Source organism: Gorilla gorilla, chromosome 1, assembly GCF_029281585.2.
Source record: "Gorilla gorilla gorilla isolate KB3781 chromosome 1, NHGRI_mGorGor1-v2.1_pri, whole genome shotgun sequence".
Taxonomy (NCBI): domain Eukaryota; kingdom Metazoa; phylum Chordata; class Mammalia; order Primates; family Hominidae; genus Gorilla; species Gorilla gorilla.
Window position 1 is genome coordinate 139,621,567 of NC_073224.2, and position 26,947 is coordinate 139,648,513.

Sequence of the window (26,947 nt, forward strand, 5' to 3'; positions counted from 1 at the left end):
AGACAAGGATAAGAATAATGACTATGTACATGGCAACTTTTTTCATTATACTGTTCCATACAGACTAATTCAGGACTTTCTAAATGTATCATAGAGCATCCTCTGGATCTACATTTTGGACTATGTTTTAATCATCATGAGAAAAGGTCCAAGATAGACCCAAGTTCTAATGAATTACACACTCTATTGTAGTACAACACATTAAGCTGACATACCAAACTGATTTCCTTTGAGTCACAACCTCAACTGCTACCGGGAACAGGAAAACACCTAAATGTGGAAGCATGTTGGGTGTAAGATAACAGAGAATGATGAAAGCACATTCCATTCGAAAGACACTCATTTATTTGTTAATACCACAAGCCAAACAAAAACATATCTGGGGATGAATCTGCGAAACCTACTAGGGTTAAAATTTTACTTCTCTTAATTGTTTGGCTTCCAAAACATATTTGGCTTCCAAAACAGATTCAAATTCAAAAAATATTTACGGCCGGCTGTGGTGGCTCATGCCTGTAATCCCAGCACTTTGGGAGGCCAAGGTGGGCGGATCACGAGGTCAGGAGATGGAGACCATCCTAGCCAACATGGTGAAACCCCGTCTCTACTAAAAATGCAAAAATTATCTGGGTATGGTGGTACGTGCCTGGAGTCCCAGCTACTCGGGAGGCTGAGGCTGGAAAGTCACTTGAACCTGGAAGGCGGAGGTTGCAGTGAGCTGAGATTGTGTCACTGCACTCCAACTTGGTGACAGAGTGAGACTCTGTCTCAAAAAAAATGAATAAATAAAATAAAAAATAAATATGTACAAAGTGCCCGCTAGGTAGAAGGTATATATCCTTAGAATGAGACAATGCCTATTAAATGTTATTTTTGCCAGGTGCGCTGGCTCACGCCTGTAATCCCACCACTTTGGGACGCCGAGGCGGGCAGATCACGAGGTCAGGAGTTCGAAACCAGCCTGACCAATATGGTGAAACCCTGTCTCTACTAAAAATACAAAAATTAGCCGGGCATGGTGGTGTAATACCAACTACTCAGGAGGCTGAGGCAGTAGAATTGCTTGAACCTGGGAGGCAGAGGTTGCAGTAAGCCAAGATCACGCCACAGCACCCCAGCCTGGGTGACAGAACGAGACTCTGTCTCAAAAAAAAAAAAAAAAGAAAATGTTATTGTTGTCACAGCAAGTATATTTGCATAAAGTTGCCTCATTATACTTGAGATGTGATTTCAGCAAAGATTAGAATTATACCCAAATTACAGATCAAATCTATATCCCTGATTTAATTAATTACATAAAAAAGAAAAATGTATTTACTTCAGGTGTAAAGAATATTTTATTTCAATACTTCAATATTGAAATCAGCTATCACACATATCCACCAACTGATATTTCATTGTCCATCTCTCAGGAGATATTCAAAGTGAGATTAATTTGATGAAGCCTTCTCAGCAAACCTAGAACACTGTACTTCAAATTTAAGTCATAGCCTTTAATAAGTTACTTCCTAGTCATTATTTTATAGTATTTATGAAATAGTGCAATATATCAATGAGGTATCATTTAAGAGGCAAATACTCTATAGATTTGGATTTGTCATCCCAATTCCTTGGCATTCAATAATATAAGTATCTTTAGCGGCGTCTTCTTCTTCTTCTGATTTCTTCACAATAAATTTAGCCTGAAATCAGAAGAGGAGTATATAAGTAATACGAAGAGAGATGGAGGAAAGAGCCCACAACTCCAACTTATGTAGGCAGAGAGTTAATGTCAAGCCCATTTTATTGAAAAACCTACAGAGACACAAAGATCAAATGATTGATGAGAAAGAAACTTAATAGCCTCAAGATAACACATTTCATTGTACAACCATGGTTCTTCTTCAGAGGTATACATACCTGTGAGTTTTGTCCAGCTATATATGCCTGGGCCCCTTCCATGCACACTGAATCAGAAAGCTCAGATGTACAGCTTAGGCAAATAACAATTTTGAAACCTCAAATGGTAATTTTAACGCAACTGTATTCCCTATGCCCTAAAATTTTTCTGAAACATTTCTACTTTTATCTTGTCAAGTCACAAATTACCCTTTAATTTCTTTACATTTTTTCTTGCTAATTTAGTTCCCTAAATATATCGTTCAAAAGATCCAGTTCAGAGAAGGTATGTGGGGAGGAGGGGCGGTGGTGGTGATTAACATCTTCCTTCATCTTTAATGTACTGGGCTTAATATCACATTTTTCACTTAGTAACTAAAGTTGGCTTTGAAATATTTTACCTGTATCATTGTATTTTGCTTTTGTTTTTGTTCTGTTTTTGAGACAGAGTCTTGCTCTGTCACCTAGGCTGCAGTGCAGTGGCATGAACACGGCTCACTGCAGCCTCAACTTCCTGGGTTCAAGGGATCCTCCTGCCTCAGCCTCCAGTGTAGCTGGGACCACAGGCACATGCCACCATGCCTGGCTAATTTTTAATTCTGTTGTATAGGCGGGGTCTCACTTTGTTGCCCAGGCTCAAACTCCTAGGCTGAAGTGATCCTCCTGCGTCAGCTTCCTGAAGCGCTGGGATTACAGGCATGAGTCATTGTGCCTGGCCTATATCACTGTATTTTGAAAACATCATTATTTTTAAAGCAAATGTGATTCATTTTAACAAAACTAAATTTAGAATCAAAACAACTAGCCAGGTGCAGTGGTGCACACCTATAATCCCAGCTATTCTGAGGTGGAAGGATCATTTGAGTTCAGTTCAGGAGGCTGGCCTGGGCAACACAGGAAGACTCCTCACAACTCCCATCAACGTCTTAAAAAAAAAAATCAAAACAATTAAATAGGTTAAGTTTGTGGCAAAAGGATTTCAAATATGCCTAAAATCTTAGGATTCTTGGAAGCACAGTTTGAAAACCATCACTTGGGGGCCTTACTGAATGAATAATAATGTTCAAAAATTCTTTCACTTTCAGCATTACATGGTAATGTACTGACACAGAGTGGACACTTGAAATTACTGTTGAATGAATAAATGCTGAATTCTGAGCTAGATAACCATATTAATTAATTAGTAATATATGCATGCGTTTATATATTTTTCAAATTACAAGCATTATGTAAATATGAAACACATGTAGCAGCTATGAAAATTATTTCTAGCCTATACATAAACCTACTTAAAACTACAAATATGTAGACCTGAAAGGAGCATAGCAGGCCTATCTAGCTTAAGTCTGATTTTACAGATAACTATTTGCATTGAGACAAAGAAAGATAAGAAACTTGCCCCAAGTCACCCAGTCATACACAACAAAGCTGAGCAAGATACAAGCTATACACAGGTTCATAGCACTTTCCGTTATGTATACATTTCAAATAACAAGTAAGCATCTACTATATGTAAAGTACTGTGAAAAGTAAAGAATATAATGAATAAAACCTGATCTCTGCTATTAAGGAGATCAATCTATAAGGAGAGACAGACAAGTAATAGTTATAAATACAGCATAAGTAGAGTAACAAAAAAAATAGAGTTAACACTCTTGACATCAAATACAATTTGCCTTTAATTCCCATCAGTCTTTCCTACAATTTAACAAAAACTTATCTATGTTTCTTAATAACAATTAAAAGTATACATAATTAAGAATCAAACTGGGCACAGTAGCTCACAGCTGTAATCACGGCATTTGGGAAGCTGAGGTGGGAGGATCACTTGAGCCCAGGAGTTCAGGACCAGCCTGGGCAACACAGGGAGATCCTGTCTCTCAAAAAAAAAAAAAATTAGCAGGGTGTGGTGGTGCACAGCTGCAGTTCTAGCTACTTGATAGGCTGAGGTGAAAGGATCACTTGAGCCCAGGAGTTCGGGGCTACTGTGAGCTATGACACTGCCATTGCAATCCAGCCTGGGCAACAGAGCAAGCCCCTGTCTCTTAAAAGAAAAAAAAAAAGAAAGGCCAGGCGCGGTGGCTCACGCCTGTAATTCCTGCACTTTGGGAGGCCAAGGCAGGCAGATCGCGTAAGGCCACGAGTTTGAGACCAGCCTAGCTAACACAGTGAAACCCTGTCTCTGCTAAAAAGTACAAAAATTAGCTGGACATGGTGGCACACGCCTGTAATCCCAGCTACTTTGGAGGCTGAGGCATGAGAATCGCTTGAACCTGGGAGGCAGAGGTTGCTGTGAGCCAAGACCATGCCACTGCACTCCAACCTGGGCTAACAGAGCAAGACTCTACCTTAAGAAAAAAAAAAAGAAAAGAAAAAGGATCATCATACAAATAGGAGTAGGGCAGCAACAGTGGTTTTGTGTATGGGACACTTCTGTAATGATTAATTTTTTAAATTAATATATGTTACTTTTGTCACTTTAAAAAATGCTTAAGACTAGGGCTGGGCATGCTGGCTCACACCTGTAATCCTAGCGCTTTGGGAGATTGAGGTCAGAGGACTGCTTGAGCCCAGGAGTTCAAGACCAGCCTGGGAATGTGGCAAGACTCCATCTCTACAAAACATCAAAAAATTAGCCAAGTGTGGTGGCACACTCCCGTAGCTCCAGCTACTTGGGAGGCTGCGGTGGGAGGATCATTTGAGAGCCCAGGAGGTTTGTGCCACTGCAATCCAGCCTGGGCAACAGTGTGAGACCCTGTCTCAAAAATAATAATAATAAAAATGCTTAAGATTAGCAACTTCCCTTATAAAATTGTTACAAATTTTATATTTCTTTATAAAATTACTTTATAAAGAATAAGCAAAATGGGAAATATGCTACATGTTACTGAAAGAAGCAAGAAATGAAGCTGTATGCATTAACTGCAAAAAATGCAAAGAGAAACGATTTAGGAGAAGAGGAAAACACCTAAATGTCAACAGTGGTTTTACCGGCAAGGGGAAATTATGAGAAGGCTTTTCCCCTCTATTTCCTATAAAGAAATTACATTAGTTTCATGATGAAATATACCTATTGTTTCTTTAAATTAACAATCCAGGCCAGGCACAGTGGCTCACACCTATAATCACAACACTTTGGGAGGCCAAGGTGGACAGATCACCTGAGCTATGAAGTTTGAGACCAGCCTAAGCAACATGGCAAAACCCCATCTCTACAAAAAATAGAAAAATTAGCCGGGTGTGGTGGCATGTGCCTGTAATCCCAGCTACTTGAGAGGCTAAGGCAGGAGAATCACTTGAGCCTGGGAGGCAGAAGTTGCAGTGAGCCAAGATCATGCCATTGCACTCCAGCCTGGGCAACAGTGCGAGACCCTGTCTCAAAAAAAAAAAAAAAAGAATCCTGTAGGAAAGGTATGAATATGAGCTCATATACTGATAAATCCTTCTTCATTAAAAACTGTATGTCAACTCTACTAAATTTCAGAGGACAGCGAATATTAGTTTCAACAAATATTCTATTTTACCAATAGAATCAAGGAAATGTCTAAAATTTTATATAAATTTTTTTTATAGCCAACTATGAATCCCTTGTGATTTGATATCATAGTTCACAACAAAACATCTTTACTTACTCTGTAAGGCAGTACCACACAGTGATTATAACATGGGTTTTGAAGTATGCTTTCCCAGGTTTGCTCAAAGCTCAGCTCTGCCACTAAAAATCCATGTGGCCTTGAACAATTTAATGAATCTCTCTGCCTCACTTTACTCATATTTATAATGGGAATAATAATAAATAGCCACCTACAATAGTTATGCTGAGTAGACAGTTTAGATAAATTGCTAAATTAGCTCAGTGCCTGTCACACAGGAAACAGTGATAGCAATTATGATTACTATTAAGTTTCCTATTAAAATTTAACCCAAAATTGGCTAAAATAAAAATCAAAATATCAATTTCCCTTTCTGATAGAATACTCACCTTTGCTATTTGTTCAGCAAAATGTATCGCGGTTTGCGTATGGAGTGTAACTGGTCCTGTTTTTATTCTGGAAACTCCATTGGCTAATGCCATGAAAACAATCAGCTATTTAAAAAAGAACAAAGAAAAATCTCACACATTTATTAATATTTGGCGTTATAATTCCACTGCTGCCCATAATAAAAATACTACTAGAAATAAAAACTGCTAAAACAGAATTTCTATTTCTTTAGGTTTCCAGACATACTCAGAAGATGACGGAAAACCTATGTTACCCTAAGTCTGTGAGTAGTACAAAAAGGCTTGGTAGCAGCTCTCAACATATAATTTTTTAAATTAATATTTACAAGTAAAATACAGAACAGTAATATACTTAGACCAACTATCTCTACAAGTTGGTATATATAATATGATGTTTATTCTACTCTCTTAAATTACATTTTAACAGCTGAATAGACAGACTAATACTGGGACTTTACTGGGAGTTTAAAGTAGACCTGGGCAAGGAGGAAGAGACTAGAAATAACATAAACTGTCTTAAGAAACAGGTCAAGAAATCTCGAGGACTATATTTCTAAATGTGGACCCTACTGATTTGGGACTAAGGAGACAGAAGTATGGAAGAAAGGAAAATCTATAAAGATAACAGACCATAAAAACGATATTTGGAAATATTCAGTATCACTTCTCACTGTGAGTGAACGTGCTAAGTTTTTTTTGTTTTTCGTTTTGTTTTTTTTTTTTTGAAACGGAGTCTTGCTCTGCCGCCCAGGCTGGAGTGCAGGGGCGCATTCTCGGATCACTGCAAAACTCTGCCTCCCAGGTTCACGCCATTCTCCTGCCTCAGCCTCCCAAGTAGCTACGACTGCAGGCACCTGCCACCATGCCCAGCTAATTTTTTGTATTTTTTCAGTAGAGACGGGGTTTCACCGTGTTAGCCAGGATGGTCTCGAACTCTTGACCTCGTGATCCGCCCACCTCGGCCTCCCAAAGTGCTGGGATTACAGGCTTGAGCCACCGCACCATGCAACGTGCTAAGTTTGAGAGGTCTGTGACACGTCCAAGTGGAGGTGTTGACAGGCATAGGGGATATTATGAGCAAGGAGTTAAAGAGAAAGGCCTGGGCTTCGGATATAAATTTGGGAGTTGTCAGCATAAAGACGGTACTTAAGCCATGAGACTGGACAAACTAAGAGAGGGAGCAACTACAGAAAAAGAAAACAAGTATAAGCCAAAGTCCAGGGGCTCATCAAAATTTAGAAGTTGGCCAGGCACAGTGGCTCATGGCCCTTAATCTCAAAACTCTGGGAGGCCAAAGTGGGAGGATCACTTGGGTGCCAGAGTTTAGGATTAGCCTGGTCAACATACTGAGACCTCGTCTCTATAAAAATTAAAACAAAAAAAAGTTTTAAATTAGGTAGGCATGACAGCATGTGCCTGTAGGCCTAGCTACTCAGGAAGCTGAAGCAGGAGGATCACTTGAGACCAGGAGTTCGAGACCAGCCTGGGCAACATAGCAAGACTCTGTCTCCACCAAAAAAAAAAAAAATTGTTGTTGAGCAGATGAAAACCATAATAAACTAGCAAAGGAGACTAGAATGTATGGCCAGTGAGATAGGAAGATAACAGTATTTCAGAAACCAAGGAAAGAAAATACTTCAAAAAGGAAGGAGTGGTCAATTGCGCAAAACACTGTAGACAGGTAAAGTAAAATGAGGGCTGAAATTTGAGGAATGCAAATCCCAGAATATTTTTTAAAATTATTGAAGTAGGACTTGCTAATTAGTGTCTGAAAGTCAATTATTTAAATTGATATTCAATCTACCACATATTCAAATCTAACAGGTTAGAGGGTTTTTAACCTAAATGTGTCATTACCTGGTCTTGCAGATACTCATCCACAGTACCACCATGTCTAAGATTTGCTAATAGCATTTCGGCAGCTTCAATTCCAACTTTGTCTGCATTTACACCTTAAGATAAGCACAACATTAAAACAAAACAAAACTAATTACTAAGAGACAGAAAGTTTGGTATATCCCAATTAGCACTGGTATACAATTTTTAGGCCTCAAAAACCCACTCAATGCACCTTTTAGAATAAGATCTTTAGTTATTTAATATTCTGAGTGTTTGGGATACACAAGTCTTATACCTTTAAATATACTAGTGGAGGAAAATATAGGCTTCATTAGTCCTATTTAAAATGTACTAATTTATAAAGCCAGTTTATAAGTTAAGTTATGACCCTATAATGCTATGCCTCAATTTCAAAAATTAAAACTTGCAGCCAGGCATGGTGGCTCATGCCTGTAATCCCAGGACTTTGAGAAGCTAAGGTGTAAGAATTGCTTGAGGCCAGGAATCCAAGGCTGGCCTGGGCAACATAGCTAGACGCCATCTACCAAACAAACAAATTCCCCTCCCAAATCCCAGAAAAGCACGCATGTTACAATTAGTCTGCAGGTAATTCCATCAGAATTAAAGAATTTGGCCCAGTGCGGTGGCTCACGCCTGTAATCCCAGTGCTTTGAGAGGCTGAGGCGGATGGATCACTTGAGGTCAGGAGTTTGAGGCCAGCCTGGCCAAAATGGCAAAACCCCATCTCTACTAAAAATACAAAATTTAGCTGGGCATGGTGGTGCATGCCTGTAATCCCAGCTGCTCAGGAGGCTGAGGCAAGAGAATCACTTGAACCTGGGAGGTGGAGGTTGCAGTGAGCTGAGATTGTGCCACTGTACTCCATCCTGGGTGACAGAGCAAGACTCTGCCAAAAAAAAAAAAAAAAATTAAAGAATTTTTTTAAAGTCAGGAAATTACATTTTATGTAAAAAAAGAGCATATAACATTATCAGATAAAATATTTTAGAGTTTTATTTCCTCTAAGATTTGAACAGGTATTAGCTTATTTTAAATATAAGTCAGAATATTTACCCTCTTGCCCTATTCCCTATCTCTCCATACATATTCCAAATCTTTGGTACAACACTGAATACAAAGTAAGTCTGTCACAAGTAGTAGAATGCCACATTATTATTTTAAGGTATTTACTCTCAACTAAAAAATTCTTGGCTGCAAATGAAAACGTCTTATGAAAAATGAAGATGTGGTTAGTTTTGTTTCTATTTTATATTTGCAAATTTACTTGATTATATATGATAAAATTTTCCCCAAAGTGGAAATTGTAGAATTTTAACTCTATTTTTCTTTGTTTTTCTTGTTTTTTCTTTTTTTTCTTTTTTTTTTTTTTTTTAGCGACTAGGTCTCACTACATTGCCTGGACTGGTCTCAAACTCCTGAACTCAAGTGATCCTCCCGCTTCAGCCTCCCAAAGTGTAGAATTCCAGGCATGAGCCATCATGCCCAGCAACTCTATTTTTCTTTATAGTAGTCATAATAATATAATAAATTACCCTCTTTATATTATCAATTGGCCAAGTATTTACGTGACTGAATGAAATGGTTTGAAACATGTTTTGTGAATCTTGACTTCTTGTTAGCCACTGCCATTTCCTCTTCTAGAAGATGGAGATGATAATAACTATGCTGCAAAGTTGTTATAGAAATTAGAGATAATATTTATAAAGCATCTATTACCCAGATTAGTACATAAAAAGCTATTAATAATAACACAGGTTGAGTAACCCTTATCCAAAATGCTTGGGACTAGAAGGTTTCAGATTTTGGATTTTTTTAAAATTTTGGAATATCTGAGCCAGGCATGGTGGCTCATGCCTATAATCCCAGCACTTTGGGAGGCCGAGGCGGGCAGATCACTTGAGATGAGGAATTCGAGACCAGACTGGCCAACATGGTGAAATACTAAAAATACAAAAATTAGCCAGGCATGGTTGTGTGCGATTGTAGTTTTAGCTACTCAGGAGGCTGAGGGACAACAATCTCTTGAACTCGGGAGGCGGAGGTTATGGTGAGCTGAGATCGTGCCACTGCACTCCAGCCTGGGTGACACATGAGATTCTGTCTCAAAAGTAAAAAAAATAATAAAAATAAAAATAAAAAAAGGAATATTTGGATATACATAATGAGATAGCTTGGGGATGGGACCCAAGTCTACACATCAAATTCAGCTAAGCACGGTGGCTCACGCCTGTAATCCCAGCATTTTGGGAGGTGGAGGCAGGCAGATAGCTTGAGTACAGGAGTTCACGACTAGCCTGGCCAACATGGTGAAACTCTGTCTCTACTAAAATAGCCAGGCATGGTGGCGCACACTAATAATTCCAGCTACTCGGGAGTCTGTGGTGGGAAGCTCTCTAGAGCTCAGGAGGCAGAGGTTGCAGTAAGCCAAGATTGCACCACTCCACTCTAGACTGGGCAAGAGAGTAAGACTCCCATCTCTATAAATAAATAAACAAACCTGAAATTCGTTAATGTTCATACATATCTTACACACATAGCTTGAAGGCAACCTTATACAATGTTTTAAATGATTTTTGTGCATAAAACAAAGTTTTGTGGCATATTGCCACTTGAAAAGCTTCTGATTTTGGAATATTTCAGATTTTAGATTTTTGGATTAGGAATGCTCAACCTGTAGGAGTATTGCATACCCACTATTTATCTACCATGCTAAGTAATAGAAACCAGATCCTTTGCTAAGGAGGCATTTAAAATACACATATATTAGAAAATTAGAGGATAATTAAGTGCTAACTCTGTGATATAAACTATATACCCGACAGGAGTTCAGAAAAGTAAGAGATTATATAGGTTCTAGAATAATTTGAGGTTTCATAAAGCATGAAGGACTTAAGTGAGTCCTTGAAAAACAGCTAAAATAGGGATGGAGGGTGTAAAGGAAAAGGAAAGAACTTCTGGCTTTGTAGTACCAGAAAACAGCAGGTACACTAAAGTTTTCTGCCATGTAGCAAAGAATTCCTCAGAGCCATTCACATTCCTTTCCACCCAGCCACCTTGATAGTAATGGCATGAATGGTTCTACATTACTAACTGCCATTACTAGCAGTCTGTAGCAACTGAACATAATAAGCAAAATATGAGAATCTTGCTTATTAGTATTATACACACCAAAAGCAAAATCTCAATTTCTTCTGAAATCTTAATGCTTTTCTAACTAATTGCCAATCTTCTCACATTTTGGATGTTTTTAAACAAAGGTCTCAAGGACTTGTTTTAGGACAACAGAGAGATGCCATGAGGCCGGCACGGTGGCTCACGCCTGTAATCCCAGCACTTTGGGAGGCAGATTACTTGAGGTCAGGAGTTCGAAACCAGCCTGGCCAACACTGTGAAACCCCGTCTCTACCAAAAATACAAAAATTAGCCGGGCATGGTGGCACACACTTGTAATCCCAGCTACTTGGGAGGCTGCGGTGGGAGGATTGCTTGAACCCAGGAGGCGGAGGTTGCAGTGAGCTGAGATTGCTCCACTGCACTCTAGCCTGGGCGACAAAGCAAGATTCCGTCTCGAAAAAAAAAAACAAAAACAAAAACAGAGAGATGCCCTGAATTACCACATACACTGAGGGAGGGAAGGAAGGTGCTTGCTATAAGTGAGGCAATTACTACACAAAGGAAATAAAGATTGATTAACCAGAGGCACAATTCATTTCAGCAGATTATTTTGCTCCCATAGTAAAGAATATAACTAACTGTAAGATAAGAGTAATGAAAGATCACACAAATATGCAACAATGGAAAGACAAAACACATTCTGTCTATAATGCAGTCACTTAAAGTTGGAAGGGATCCTTAAACATAGATCACGATCACGGTCCAATATCATTTTTCAGATAAGGAAAGCCCAGAGTCACTATGCATGATAATGACAGGACATGGGACTAAAATTTAGGTCTTCTCACTCTCTGTTTAGTGCTCTCTATCATAACACACTGCCTCAGTCTAAAACAGCGAGATTTTCTCAGACAAAACAAAATCTCACCCTTTTAAAATAAAATTGAAGAATGTTATAGTTAGAAGGATTTTGGAGATTCTCCAGGCTAATCTTCTTGCTCAACATATAAGGAAACTAAGATCAAAATGGTTTTAGTAACTGAGACAATGATAAAGACATCCCTAGTTACAACTTCCTGCCTCTACCACCTATGGTGGTATTGACAAGCAGCCAATGTTCCTTCTGGTGATAACCCTAAGAAATTAGGATTCAAGGTCTGGTAGTTTTGTTTTATTTTTCTGAGACAGGGTCTTGCTCTATCACCTAGGCTGGAGTGCAGTGGTGTGATCTCAGCTCACTGCAACCTACACCTCCTGGGCTTAAGTGATCCTCCCGCCTCCTGCCTCAGCCTTTGGAGTAGCTGGGACTACAAGCACATGCCACCATGCTCAAGTAATTTTTGTATTTTTTGTAGAGACAGGGTTTCGCCATGTTGCCCAGATTGGTCTTGAACGCTTGGGCTCAAGTGATCTGCTCACCTTGGCCTCCCAAAGTGCTGGGATTACAGGCATAAGCCACCACACCCAGCCCCTAAATCCAGTAATTTTCTAGTTAATTTAAATCAGAAATGAAAGGGGATCTGGATAATAGAGGTCATGACATTCTCTCTGAGATCCTTAATATATAGACAAGCTGGATTGAGAAGACCATAAGTTACTTTTGCATTTGCTAACATCTCATTTGACTGATGTGCATGATAGGAAACAAGGAAGGATACCAGGAGGAGTCAGTCAATCTCAGCAGGCATGCTGCTCTCTCCTCTATTCTCTCCTAACACCCTAAGTCTAAAAATAAGTACTGTGTACTCTACAAGTGTTTTATCCAAAAACTACTTTAAAGTACAAGTTGTTTCATGTGACAAAGTGAGAAAAAAATGCTGACAGAACATTAGAAAATTTTTTTCAGGCCTGGTAAAAAAATTCCATGTATTACTGATAAAGTAATGATCCCTTTACAATCAATCTCAACGCAGCATATCTAAAATTACCATCTACCCTGGCAAACTAACTCTACCCCGTATATTCACAAGAGGTAAATATATCCAGTTACCTAAGCCAGACATCTAGAAGGTCATACTTTACACTGCCTTCCTCACTTCCCATACCCAACTGGTCACCAAATATTGTCCATTCACCTTTGCAAACACCCTTTTATCAGTATTCACCTCTCTAGCCCAGCATTCCTTGGCACAGGCCCTTACCATTCTGACCTGAATTGTAATAAACTCTTATCTTCCTGCCTCTAATATGGCTTTCTTCTACTTCTCTGAATTATCTTTCAAAAACTCTCATATCACGTCCCTCATTAAATGCTCTATATTTCAGGATGAAATGTAAATTCCTAGATATAACCTATAGCCTTTCAGAATCTAGCCTGTTGATCTTTCTGTTGTCATCTCTCTCCATTCCCTTACCCAGATCTATTATCCACTTGCAGTTGCTTGCTCAAACACAGAACACTATTTTTTTAGTGACAGGGTCTCACTGTGTCACCCAGGCTGGAATGCAGTGGTGCAATCATAGCTCTTTGCAGCCTTGAACATCTTAGGATCAAGCAATCCTCCCGCTTCAGCCTCCTGAGCAGCTGGGACTATAGGTATGAGCCACCATATGGGGCTAATTAAAAAAAAAAAATTTTAAGAGATGGGATCTTGCCATGTTGGCCAGGCTGTTGTCAAACTCCTGGCTCAAGCAATCATCCTGCTTCAGCCTCCAGAGTAGCTTGGACTAAAGCTGCATGCCACCTCACCCAGAATACTTTTGTATGTCAAATTTCTTTGTCCTTCCTCCTTAGCTCTCACTTTTCTATCCAGCTAACTTCTATTTACCCACAGAACCCACTGCAGGACCATTAAATGGCAGAAGGCAGATTTGGTGTCAATCAGTCCCCAGAAGGATTCATTTTGCTTCCCCTGTATTCCTATGGTACCCTGGGGATACCACTATCATAGAACTGGTCTGTTTCCTCTGCCAGAATAATCCAGGAGGCAGGAATCATAGCTGTCACTTCTGAATCCCTAGTACACAGTACCTGGCACATTTGGTAACCAGTAATACAAACAAACTCACACTTCTCCCAATGCCTGCTAAGTACTTATTACTTGTAATATGTCTGCTCCTAGTCTCCGTTTTATATTTGTATTCTCTTTGCTTCTAAAGACTGTTGTAGATAGTGCATGGAGTGGCTCAATATCCACACTGATTCCTCACTGCACCTAATATGTAATTAGTATATGCCAAATACATATTTTAGATCACTATTTCTCAAACTTCAGTATACATTAAAAGTACCTGGAAAGTTTGTTAAAATGGATTCCTGGGCCCCACTCCCACAGATTCTAATTCAATACGTCTGAGGTAGGTCCCAAAATCTGTATATCTAACAAACTCCCAGTTGATGCTGACAAGTTTGCCTGTCTGCCAACCACATTTTGAATAGCACAGTTTTAGACAGAATTCATTTATGTGAGTTCAACTGGAAATGGTGATTTTATTTATTCTCTTGATCAGATTTGATGCCCAACTAGTTCTAGATTTACCAACTGAGCAAACTGAAGAACTCCTAATTTTTTTTGTATTCAGTAGTAATAGTGTGGCTTAACAGCACAGCTAGGGTAAACATTTTTATTTGTTTATTTATTTTGCAAAGACAAAGTCTCACTACATTGCCCAGGATAGTCTTGAACTTCTGGTCTCAGTGATCCTCCCACCTCAGCCTCCCAAAGTGCTAGGATTACAGTTGTATACCACTGTGCCCAGCTTGGTAAGCATTTTTAAAGATGCTACAAAGTAGGAATAAAGCAATCAATGACCACGCAAACAACTAGAAGTTCACCTAAAAGTTGCCTGATTGGTAAAAGTAACTTTAAATATTAACAAACACATGCATGTATGTATCTTCTCTCTCTAATATACCAAACCTTAAACAAATTTCCCTTTCACAAAAACATTCAAAATTCTGAAATCACCAATGTAATAACTGATGCAGAGAAGAATCATCAATAGATGTTAAAACCACTGGATGAAAGCTGTTATGGGAGCAGGATAACCAGATGGCCTCAAAATATTTTCTTGGATCACTAGTTAATTATAAAGGTAAAAGGAACTTTCATGGCAGACAGATCTGCAGGACACACCTCCTTAACCAAGTGATCACACTCAACCTCACCAATAAAGGAGAAACTAACATCATGTGCCCCCTGCCGTGATACAGTGGAATGTACACAAAATCACCTATGTAGTATTCTTAATAAAAATGTTTAATCTGAATATATCATGAGACAATCAGAAAAATTTAATTTGTGGGAAACTCTGTGAGAAAATGGCCTGGACTCTTAAAAATGTCAGTATCATGAAATGAACAACAACAAAAAAGGTAATGGGAGGATTCTGTATTAAAAGAGGGACTAAAGAGACTTGAGAAACAAATGCTATGTGCCCCCCCCAAAAAAAAAATTCCACATCACTCTAAATAATATTTTGGAAACAATTCATTATGTATGAAGCTATCTGGTGTGTCAGAATAAAACAAATTCTTCAGGTTTAAAAATGGTATTATAATTATGTAGTTATTGCTCTTTGGACATATATGCTGCAGTATTCAGGGGTGAGACATGGCACCTGCAACTTATATTGAAATGGCTCAGAAATATACACAACAAACTAAATGTTCGTAACTAGTGAATCTAAGAGAAGGTTGTATGGATGACTAGTTGAACTAGTCATTCAACTTTTCCATAGGTTTGAAATTTTCCAAAGTATAAAGGTGGGAGAAAGACTGAAAGTCTGAAAGTGTAATTGACTCTAAAAGAGAATCAATTAACTACATCCTTTTAAACTTTCATCCATCATTCTATAACATTCCAATCCTGATGGATTAAAGAATTCTGCAGTAGCATTGGGAACTATGGACCCCCTTCATTTATCTTACCTCGTTTACCAAGCGATGATCCAGCAAACAAACAGCCAGTGGAGGTCTCAGCAATAATTCTATGCAAGAAAAAAAGTTATTACTACCTTTGCTATAAATGTTCTAAATTTATGCAAATAAAACACACGAGAACAATGACTATTAAATAGGCAGAACTAAATCTGGGCAACAAATTGCAAAAGTAAAAATTCTTCATATAGAGTGGTATGATTAACATTGTCTATCTTAATCAGACCAGTAGTATCCTTTACCACTTGACCAGGAGAAGTCACACCAGATTCTAATTCACAGGTTAAGAAATGTCTACCATGCCCCACAACAAGTTAACATGTCATTAGCACTAAGTGGTACCATTTCACAGGCATACAGTACTATAAAGTGTTTCAGAATTATCTTAAATAAAAAGGTCGTTATGCAGATACTTTGGTATTGTTCTATGGTTTTTAGATAGTGTTATCATAAGTAGAGCAAGCATTTACTTTAAACCTTTTAATGGAAATTCTGAATGAGAGGATTTGGAACTTAAATATCCACAAATGGTACTTTTATACTTCAAAAACATCAGTTAAAGAATTTGTACTAATACTTAAATCTATAACTCCTAACTGAATTAACATAATAGTTCTAGTCTGTTTTTTTTTTTGAGATGGAGTCTCGCTTTGTCTCCAGGCTGGAGTGCAGTGGTGCGATCTCAGCTCACTGCAACCTCCGCCTCCCAGGTTCAAGTGATTCTCCTGCCTCAGCCTCCCAAGTAGCTGGGACTACAGGTGTGCACCACCACGCCCAGCTAATTTTTGTATTTTTAGTGGAGACGGGGTTTCACCATGTTGGCCAGGATGATCTTGATCTCTTGACCTTGTGATCTGCCCTCCTCAGCCTCCCAAAGTGCTGGCATTACAGGCGTAAGCCACCGCGCCTGGCCTCTAGTCTGGTTTTAAAAAGCTCTTTGCTATATTTATTTGTGAATTGATTTCACATTTGACGTATTTTATGCAACTGGAAATATTCTCGTAGGACTAGCTTTAAAGCCTAACTTCTGATTAAACGTTTAAGTTCACTATATAAGGGAAAGGGATCTTACAAGGTAACAAAAGGCAAGCCATCCTCAGAAAAAATTCAGAATAATTGTCTTAATTTATCATACTGGTGTTTTAGGTAGGAATGTCCTTAAAAATATAAACTGAGGCTGGGCGCAGTGGCTCATGCCTGTAATCCCAGCACTTTGGGAGGCCGAGGCAGGCGGATCATGAGGTCAGGAGATCAAGACCACCCTGGCTAACACGGTGAAACCCTGTCTCTACTAAAAATACAAAAAATTAGCTGGGCGTGGTGGTGGGCACCTGTAGTCCCAGCTACTCAGGAGGCTCAGGCAGAAGAATGGCATGAACCCAGGAGGCGGAGCTTGCAGTGAGCCAAGATCACACCACGGCACTCCAGCCTGGACAACAGAGCGAGACTCCACCTCAATAAATAAATAAATAAATAAATAAATAAATAAATACATACATACTTCTTAAAACTATAAAGCAAGAAACCCTACAAATCTTTAATTTAATTAGATAACTATTTTAGGGTTCTCAACTAATGTGTAGGAAAAAGTATTGTCTCACATTATTCCATTCCCATTGCCAAATGCTTGGTCTTTAGGTTCTTGAACAGGCTGGATGTTAACATACAAATCCCGGATCTCCTTTCTGATGCATCTAACTGCCGCCGCTGCCATATCTTTCGCTACCTATTTTAGCAAGACAGAAAAATACAATAAAACAATTACTGATTATTTGGAAAACTGTTTTCAAGACTTCAAAGACACATAAAATAATTGGTAGCTTTTACATGCATTATTTAATAACTTGATTTTCAAGAGAGCACTGAATTTTTAAATATGCTTATGCAAATTAATTTTATTTTTGTTAATTAATGTATCCATTAATATATACATTTCATCTTTTATTTTAGGTTCAGGAGGTACATGTGCAGGTTTGTTACATGGGTAAATTACATGTCGCTGAGATCTGGTATATGAATGATCCCATCACCTAGGTAGTGAACACAGTACCTGATAGTGTTTCAACCCTCAGCCCCCTTCCACCCTCCTCCCATTAGCAGTCCCCAGTGTTCCCATCTTTATGTCCATGTGTATTCAATGCGTAGCTTCCACTTATGAGAACATGTGGTATTTGGTTTTCTGTTCCTACATTAATTTGCTTAGGATAATGGCCTCCAGCTGCAGCCATATTGCCACAAAGGACATTATTTCTTTCCTTAAAAAAATGTTAAGTTTTCTCAATAATTTCAAAATTTAGTTGACATAATACTTATCAAGACACACATATATTTTATTTCTAAGAACATCTAGACAACTTACTTTAAATGGCAAAACACCAGCAACGAAAGCTCTTCCATATATCTTAGTCACACAGCCACGGTCAGTTAAATTTATAGGGTTCAATTGTTTAACTGGTGACATTCGAACAATCACTTCACCACCCCCTTTTGGGTAATATCCCCTATGAAAAGTATAACAAATGCCCACATAAACTGATTGCATGATAAAAACAAAGCTCTATATTACAATAAAATGACATGTCAATGATATCCAAACATGTAATCCATGGAAAGGTCTAAATATTTTAGGTCTGTATTTTGTAAAATTTTACACATTAAAAAACAAAATTTTGTCTGTACTATACAATGTGGTAGCCTTGAGATATGTGAAACTATTAAAATTAAATAAAATTTAAAAATCAGCTCCCCAGCTGCACTAGCCACATTTTAAGTGCTCAATAGTCACATTTGGCTAGTGACTACCATATTGGACAGCATAGATATGGAATATATACCCCAATGCAGAAAGTTCTATTTGACAGGGCTGTTGTAAAATATAAGCGCCTTGAGGGCTAGACTTACCTATATTGTTCCTGCTATTTTCCTGTGCCTAAAACAATGTCTGGCACATGGTAGGTCCTCAAATAAATATATGATGAATATTTAAGTAGCAAAACACTTAAAAAGTTTTAATTCAATTAATTGGTGTCATTTATTTTACAGCAGACGGTGAGAAGACAGTACTCCTCCCCTCAAAGAGCTCACCATCTGGTAAGGAGATGGCTCCACACACTGTCTACTAGAATACAGGTCAGGCTATAAGAAAGGCTACAACATAGGTGCAAATATGAATTCTGATTGAGGCACAATCACAGTTCATAAAGAATTATAAGTTTCACGTTGAAAAAAACATAGGATTTCTAACTTTGGGGAGAGCAGGGGAAGAATAACATGAACAAAGACACAAAAGTCCAAAGGCACAAAGCATATTTAAGGAATAACAAGCAAACATATTGTTAGAATACATAACACGTTGAAAGGAGGAGAGGGACGAAGAAGTTAGAAAAGTTAGGGCAAGACTTCAAAGCACTTAAATGCCACACCAAGAAATATGGCCTAGTGATTGTGTGGCAGAAGGGAAGCCTTAAAGAGAAATAACCTGAATGCCCAATGTGTTTCTTAGGAAAACAATTCTGATCACATTGTGGAAGAGAATTCCTTTTATGACCCCTTAGTGTCTAGTCCAGTTGTCTACACACGGTGAGCACTTAAGCTGTGCTGGGGCATGAAATATCACTAGATATGAGGGTACCTCAGTGTGAAAATTCCCTTGAAAATATTTTCCCTAGAAATAAATAACCATGATGTGTAGCTGCTCTCAAGTCCCCATGCTCCTGCTATTCATTATTTTTAAGCCACAAAGTACAATTATTTCTTACAAGAGATGCAATGTATTAAGTGGGTACCAGAAAGACAGTTCTCTAAGGGTCTAACTTTTCCACTACTTCTAGCGTAAGTAATAGATCCTAACATTTAAGAAACAAGCAACTTACCTTGTTTTAATGTCACAATTAAATATGAAACCAAATTTTTCAACAATTGGCTTGAAGACCTGAAAAAAATCAGTTTTTATCATTAGGTTAATCAGCAATATTCACTAATTTAACAAGTGTATTTATTAAACAAAAGTGCTTTGCTGGCTAGTAACTGGGTGCTATAGGTAAACAGTGTCATAAGAATATGTAGGCTGGTTCCATTTTTTTCAAATAAAAAAACTGATATGTAGCTAAATTTAAAAGTTTGACATTTATTTAATCAGAGCTGTGCAAGTCTATCTAACGAAAAAAATTGGAACTTAGGATATTTGATATCAGTGGTTATTCTACTCCAAAGGCCAATACTTCCTCACGCATCTCAATACAGTACATTTAAGAAATGAGGGGGTATTGGTGAAGAGCATTCCATTCTGTCATCTCAATTTTTTGTACAGTTGAAATCTCATTCCACAGACAATGCTTTAACATTATAAAGATAAGCATTTTCCTGACATCATAAAATTATTCCTAAACAAAATCTGAATGACTCCACGGCATCCTAGCCTAATTGACTTAACGGTTCTCCAAGTTTTCATTATTAGATAATGATATATCTTATATAATGATAATTACAGTATATAATGCTCTGTTCAAATACCTTTAACATTTATCTTTAGCTGAACTTTGCAATATTGAATTAGAGGAGTTTCCTTGAAGTCAAATTACTAGGTGAGGAGAGATTAATTTTTATTATACATCCCATCGAACTGACTTTAAAAAGATTATACCATCTATTAGAATGGCAATATTTCAGAGAAAGATGGTGTTTAAGCGTGATGTCTAAGGCAACTCTTTGAGATCTACTCTAGAGATTTACTTATTTCTCTGGGTTGTCTCCTATGTATCCAGGAGGTATACACGTTATTAACCTTGTTTTGTGTTTTTTTTTAAAGGCAGAAAAAGCTTAACAAATAAAAACCTGAAAATATCAAGTGCTAGGATGGATACAGAACACCTGGAACCCTCCATTTGATATTTATTTTTATTTTAGAGATGGGGTCTCGCTATGTTACCCAGGCTAGACTCCAGCTTAAGCTCAAGAGATCCTCCCACTTCACCCTACCAAGTATTAAATAGCTGGGACTATAGGCACACACCACTGTGCCCACTTCAGCTGGAACTCTCATATAGTACTGGTAATAATGCAAAATGTAGCCACTTTGGAAGCTAAAATAACCTGGCTATGTATTATAAAGTCAGACATTTGCTTATTATAACAACCCAGCAAGTATTTTCCCAAGAGAAATGAAAATGTACAATCACACAAAAACTTGTATATGAATGTTAACAGTAACTTAATTTATAATTGCCAAAATCTGGAAACACCCAAATGCCCTTCAATAGATGAATGGATATACAAACTGGTACATCCATATACGAGAACACAACTCAAGTTTTCATTGCAGATACAAGCAACATGGATGAATCTCAAACGTATTATGGAGAGCAAAAAACCCAGACTCAAAGCCTACGTACAGTATTATCCCTTATATGACATTCTGAACAAAGGGCAAAACTATGACAGAAAACAGATCAGCAGTTGCCAGGGGCTGAGGCTCAGGACTGATTACAAAAACGTACAAGGGAATTTTTTAGAGTAACAGAACTATTCTATGTCTTGATTGTGGTAGATGGTTCATAACTGTGAATCATGTCACTGTCAAAAATCACAGAACTGCATGTTAAAAAGGGTGGATTCAATTGAAAAAATTACACTTTAATAAATCTGGAAGAAAAAAGGATTATACCACTTTTCTCTCCCACTAGTTATATGAGCATGCCAGTATTTTTTAAATCATTTTTTAAATGTTTGATCCTAGAATGGAAGGGGCTTAATAGAAAAAAAAAGCTTGAGTTTCCCTCCAAATCATAATCCTTGTATTTATAAAATAACACATCACAACTGATATAATTTATATCACACTCGAGGTGTTTTTTGTTTTTTTAAAGACAGCATCTTGCTTTATCACCCAGGATGGAGTGCCAACATAGCTCACTGCAAACTCAACCTCCCAGGCTCAAGTGATCCTCCCACCTCAGCCTCCTGAGTAGCTTGGACAGGTGTGCACCACCATGCCTGGCTAATTTTTCTGTGTGTAGTGTTTTTTGTTTTTTATTTGTATTTTTTTTTGTAGAGATGGGATTTCACCATGTTGCCCAGGCTGGTCTTGAACTTCTAAGCTCAAGTGATCTGCCTACCTCAGCCTCCCAGAGTGCTAGGATTACAGGTGTGAGCCACCACACCGGGCCCTACACTTGAGTTTTTTTTTAAATTCACTATAAACACTATTCCAAGATATAACAACAAACTTAAAGTAAACATAATTCCCCACCCCCTACTGCAATAGACACATTTGGGAGGCTGAGGTGGGAGGATCCTTAGAGCTCAGGAGTTCAAGACCAGCCTAGGCAACATAGTGAGGCATCGACTCTACAAAAAATTTAAAAAAATTGGCTGGGTGTGTGCCTGTAGTCCCAGCTACTCAGGAGGCCAAGACAGGAGGATTGCTTGAGCTCAGGAGGTTGAGTATGCAGTGAGCTGTGATCATGCAACTGTACTCCAGCCTTGGCAACAGCACTGTCTCAAAAAAGAAAGAAAGAAAGAAAGAAAAGACACCATGAAGAGATAAACAAGAAAGTCACAAAAAAACACTCAGGATATATTTAGAGAATGGAGACTCAGAAGCATGTATGAGATCATCTTAGTTTGTCAACAACAAAAGCCCTTACCATCACTGTATAATCGATCTGTGGTGCCATTTCAGCATTAGTTCCACCTTTCAAATGAAGTTCTGATGGAGAAGCAGCAAAGAGAACACACGGCATTGAGACCTGCATCAAGAGGCACACACTCCTAAGGAGAAGGCAGAAGGGGCTTATTTTCATTTTCTTTTCTGCATTTTCTTTTCAAACTCTTAAATAAGCTATATTCTTGTTCATCACTACCAACTAAAGCACAGACAACTGTGAAGGCAGGTATATGCCATTGAGTTTCTAGTTAAAAAACATTTTAGTGTCTGAATAGTAAAATCCTGAATTTTAAAGAAAAACGTATTTTACCACAGAAAAATAGCTTTAAATGATAACCAAACCTGGGTCTGAATCTTCAACTAAACACATTAGCTGTGTGACCTTGGCTAAGTTCTGATACTTTTCTTTATATTACAAAAAAGTAAAAAAGAAAAAAAATTAAAAATAAAACCTTCTTCAAAAGTTTTACAAAAGAATTCTTGAAACTAGCAGTTTATGAAAATGCTTTCAAAATAGACAAGGTCTGGATATGATTAGTTACTATATAACAAGGTACTGTTCCAGGTATAAAGATATAGTTCCTGTCATTGTGGAGTTCATGATATGATAGAATAATATTTTACGCAGCCTTAAAAGAGAATGAGTTCATGTCCTTTGCAGGGACATGGATGAAGCTGGAAACCATCATTCTCAGTAAACTAACACAGGAACAGAAAAGCAAACGCTGCATGTTCTCACTCATAAGTGGCAGTTGAACAATGAGAACACATGGGCACAGGGAGGGGAACATCACACACCAGGGCTTGTCGGGGGGCGGGTGGCAAGGGGAGGGAGAGCACTAGGACAAATACCTAATGCATGCAGGGCTTAAAACCTAAATGACCAGTTGATGGGTGCAGCAAACCACTATGGCACATGTATACATATGTGACAAACCTGCACATTCTGCACATGTATCCAGAACTTAAAGTATAATAAAATATTTTAATAATTATTAATTTTAATAACAAACACTCACAGCTTGGCCGGGCATGGTGGCTCATGCCTGTATCCCAGCACTTTGGGAGACAGAGGTGGGATGATCACTCGAGCCCAGGAGTTCAAAACCAATCTGGGCAACATAGTGAGACTCCATCTCTACAAAAAATTTAAAAATTAACCAGGCATTGTGGTGCACGCCTGTAGTCTCAGCACTTTAGGAGGATTGCCTGAGCCCAAGAGGTCAAGGCTACAATGAGCCATGATCATGCCACTGCACTCCAGCCTGGGAGACCAAAAAAAAAAAAGACTGATAGCTAAATATTTCACATGGGAAGTTTTAGTGAAGTAATCTTTGCTTTACTTGCCTGTTTGGTCCTTATAGTCAAATAATGTGAGAAATCACAAGAAATAGTTATGTAACATGATGAATTTCATAAAGTGAAACATTTGGTCATTATCTTTTCTTTTTTTGAGACAGGGGCTCCTTCCATCACCCAGGCTGGAGTGCAGCGGCACAATCTCGGTTCACTGCACCTTCCACCTCCAAGGCTCAAGCCTCAGCTTCTCAAGTAGATGGGACTACCGGCATGTACCACCATGCCCAGCTAATTTTTATTTATATATATAAATATATAAATATATACATATGATGGGGTTTTGCCATGTTGCCCAGGCTGGTCTCAAATTTGTGAGCTCAAGCGATCCACCCACCTCGGCCTCCCAAAGTGCTGGGACTACAGGCGTGAGCCGCTGCACCTGGCCTGGTTGTTTTCTAAATGAGCCATTATCTCCCTTCTCCAAAGTTAAGTGAAAGCAATCATATTCATAAGTAGTTTGAAAGGGAATTCGACATAGCCTCTTAGCTACCAAAAGACAGATCTTTATTTAACTCACTTACACAATGATGCTTAAGTATTGAACTGGGAAGCCTCTATCAGTAATAATGAATTTCATTAATTCAATGAATATTTATTGGACAGGTGTGGTGGCTCACACTTACAATCCCAAAACTTTGGGAGGCCAACGTGGGTGGATTGCTTGAGCTTAGGAATTCGAGACCAGCTGAAAAACATGGCGAAACCTTGTCTCTTTGAAAAATACAAAAATTAGCTGGGCATGGTGCTGTGTGCCTATGGTCCCAGCTACGCAGGAGGCTGAGGTGGGAGGACCTGTTGGGCCCAGGAGTTACAGCTTACAGTGAGCAGTGATTGCACCACTGCACCCCCGCCTGGGCAAGAGGGATACCTTGTCTCAAAAAAATAAAACATAAAAGTAGGGAAACAAGCTCATAGACATTAAGCAACTTGCCCAGAAAGTGGCAAAACCTGGACTTAAACCCAGGTTACTTAAATGGAATGTTAAGTGATACATACCCTGCTGTCTTGGTATCTGCTGTGTGGATTCCACCTTTGATCTTCTCTGGTGTAAAGGTTATTTCTGTTGAGCCAATTTCTGCCCCCTCCAGTTGCCCATCACACAAATCTCGAATCATTTCCAGTCCAGATAAATGTTGAGGCCTTCAGGTCATAATACTGCATCAAAACGTGTGCATTCAGACTGCCTACATCCCCACATTTTATGACAAATTTATAAAACTGCAATGGCAAGAAAACTGCAAGGTCTAACCACAGTAAGTGCCACATCTTCAGTGTCAGCTTCCTTTTGGGTTTTTATGCACCTAGACTACCTGCTAGTATGTATCATTTTAACGCTTCCTTGCAGACCAGTTATTTCTGACTATAAATACATACCCTGATATATTGCTGCAAATTAGAAGTGTGCTAAAGAAGAAAACTAATAGTTATTTCAGTGCCACCAGTCTCGCTTGCACTTGACTGAACAATCTATGGTGCCTGTATGGGCTGAACTATGTTCCCCCTAAATTCATATGCTGAGACTGTAACCCTCCGTATCTCAGAATGTGACTATATTTGGAGATAGAGCCTTTAAAGAGATAATTAAGTTAAAATGAGGCCACCATACAATCTTACTGGTGTCCTTATAAAAAAAAAAAAACTAGAACATACAGAGACGCTAGGGGCAAGGTGTACAGAGGAACCACCATGTGAAGAGGCAAAAAGACAGGCCTGGAGCAGATCCTTTTCTCATGGCTCTCAGAGGAAACCAACCTTGTCAGGACCTTGATCTTGGACTTCCAGCCTCCAGAACTGTGAGGAAATAAATTTCTGTTGTTTAAGCTCCACTCCGCGTGTGGCATTTTGTTATGGCAGCCCTAGCAAACTAATACAACACCTACAGCCTAATGAATTGGATTCCCCTGTTGGTGAACTGGAGGGCTGCAAACAACTACGACAAAGGCAATTAACATTAACATATATCAGTAATTGCCTTTCGGTAATTTCAAAACTGTAGACAAAAGACTGAGACCGCTGATTTATTAAAATGTGATAAATACAGAATACATACAAAGCAATCAGTGTGGCTTCAAACCTGGGTCCTCTTCTAGCAGGTGCATGTACCTGAAGCTCAACTAGTGGCATGACCAGCTACCCAGACAGAAGAAATAAGGTCAAATGTCACGGTGTCTCCCTCTCCACAACAGATAATTCTGGTCATAACAGCTCTCTGGAGGTATGAATGAAAGCTGGGATAACACATCTCAGGATTCTTTCCTGTTTTATGATTCTAAAACTGACAGCAGAACCAGAATGCACTGGTTATAAAACAGGGTTTCCTCTGGCCTCACAAGCATTTCTGCCCTATCTATCTTGCCGGCTCATACGTGCTATTCGGATATTTGGAATGCCCGGTGAGGTGGGAAAACATTTTAAAAGCTAGCTCTTCAGCAAATGACACTATTTAGTCAAATAGCGAAAACTCGAGACCATTTCTAAACTCACCCCTCCAGGCTTTCAAGACTTTACAACCCAGGCCACCGCCCAGGCAGAGTGTCCCCGCCCTGGATCGCCCATACCTGCGTCTGGGACCTTCTGGGTTCCACCACTCGGACTCCCGATGCCCCAGCCCGGCAGCCCGATCCCCCGATCCCCCAGCTTCACGGCCCAACTCCCCCTCCAGCCAGATTTACCTCAGGCCTGGCGTGCTCCGGCCGGCTCGGATCTTCTGCACCCGCAAGGGGAGGCCTAGGAGACAGCTCAAGGCCGTAGAGACTCTCAGGATCTGGCCGCCCTGCAAAGGTTGGGGTACAGGGAGAAGAGAAGTAAGCACACCGGTGGTGAGAGCTCCCCTCCTTAGTTAGGCTGCAGCCCCGGCCGCTTCGCTCTGTACTCACCCCTTCCATGATGCTGCCATCGACCTCCACCCGCGGCCCCGCCATGGGGGGCACCCTGGGGCCCAGCCCGCAGCGACAAAGCCTCCGCCGGAGCGGGAGAAAGAAGAGACGTTGGCTCCTGCCCAGTAGTTCAGAAACCTCGGTTCATGCCTGGGGCTGCAGGAGCCTGACGAGAAAGCGGAAGAAGCGGCGCCTCTCGGGACACTGGAGTCAGCAGAAACGAACCCCCGGGTTCGCCCAAGTCCGCAGTCAGTGCGCATGCGCATAGCTCGGCTTAAAGGAGCCGCGCTGGGAACACTGCGGTCCCGGCGAAG

General features: G+C 39.3%; 1 protein-coding gene across 4 annotated transcripts; it reads right to left on the reverse strand.

The window, feature by feature from the left end:
* Window positions 1-322: 322 nt before the first annotated feature.
* Window positions 323-26,947, reverse strand: RTCA (RNA 3'-terminal phosphate cyclase). Of its 4 annotated transcripts, XM_019035626.4 has the most exons (12): window positions 26,634-26,896; window positions 26,430-26,530; window positions 25,510-25,548; window positions 24,754-24,897; window positions 22,379-22,502; window positions 19,607-19,665; window positions 18,094-18,235; window positions 17,336-17,460; window positions 15,726-15,784; window positions 7,739-7,833; window positions 5,861-5,965; window positions 323-1,682 (listed from the first exon to the last, which is right to left on the reverse strand). In XM_019035626.4, the coding sequence occupies exons 1-12, from the start codon at window positions 26,676-26,678 to the stop codon at window positions 1,581-1,583; spliced, it is 1,140 nt and encodes a 379-aa protein (XP_018891171.1). In that variant the 5' UTR covers window positions 26,679-26,896; the 3' UTR covers window positions 323-1,580. The 4 variants fall into 4 exon arrangements, with proteins under 4 accessions (XP_018891171.1, XP_018891219.1, XP_063552672.1 ...); XM_019035674.4 differs by lacking the exon at window positions 25,510-25,548 and having other exon boundaries at window positions 26,634-26,947; XM_063696602.1 differs by lacking the exons at window positions 25,510-25,548; window positions 26,634-26,896 and having other exon boundaries at window positions 24,754-24,912; window positions 26,430-26,529.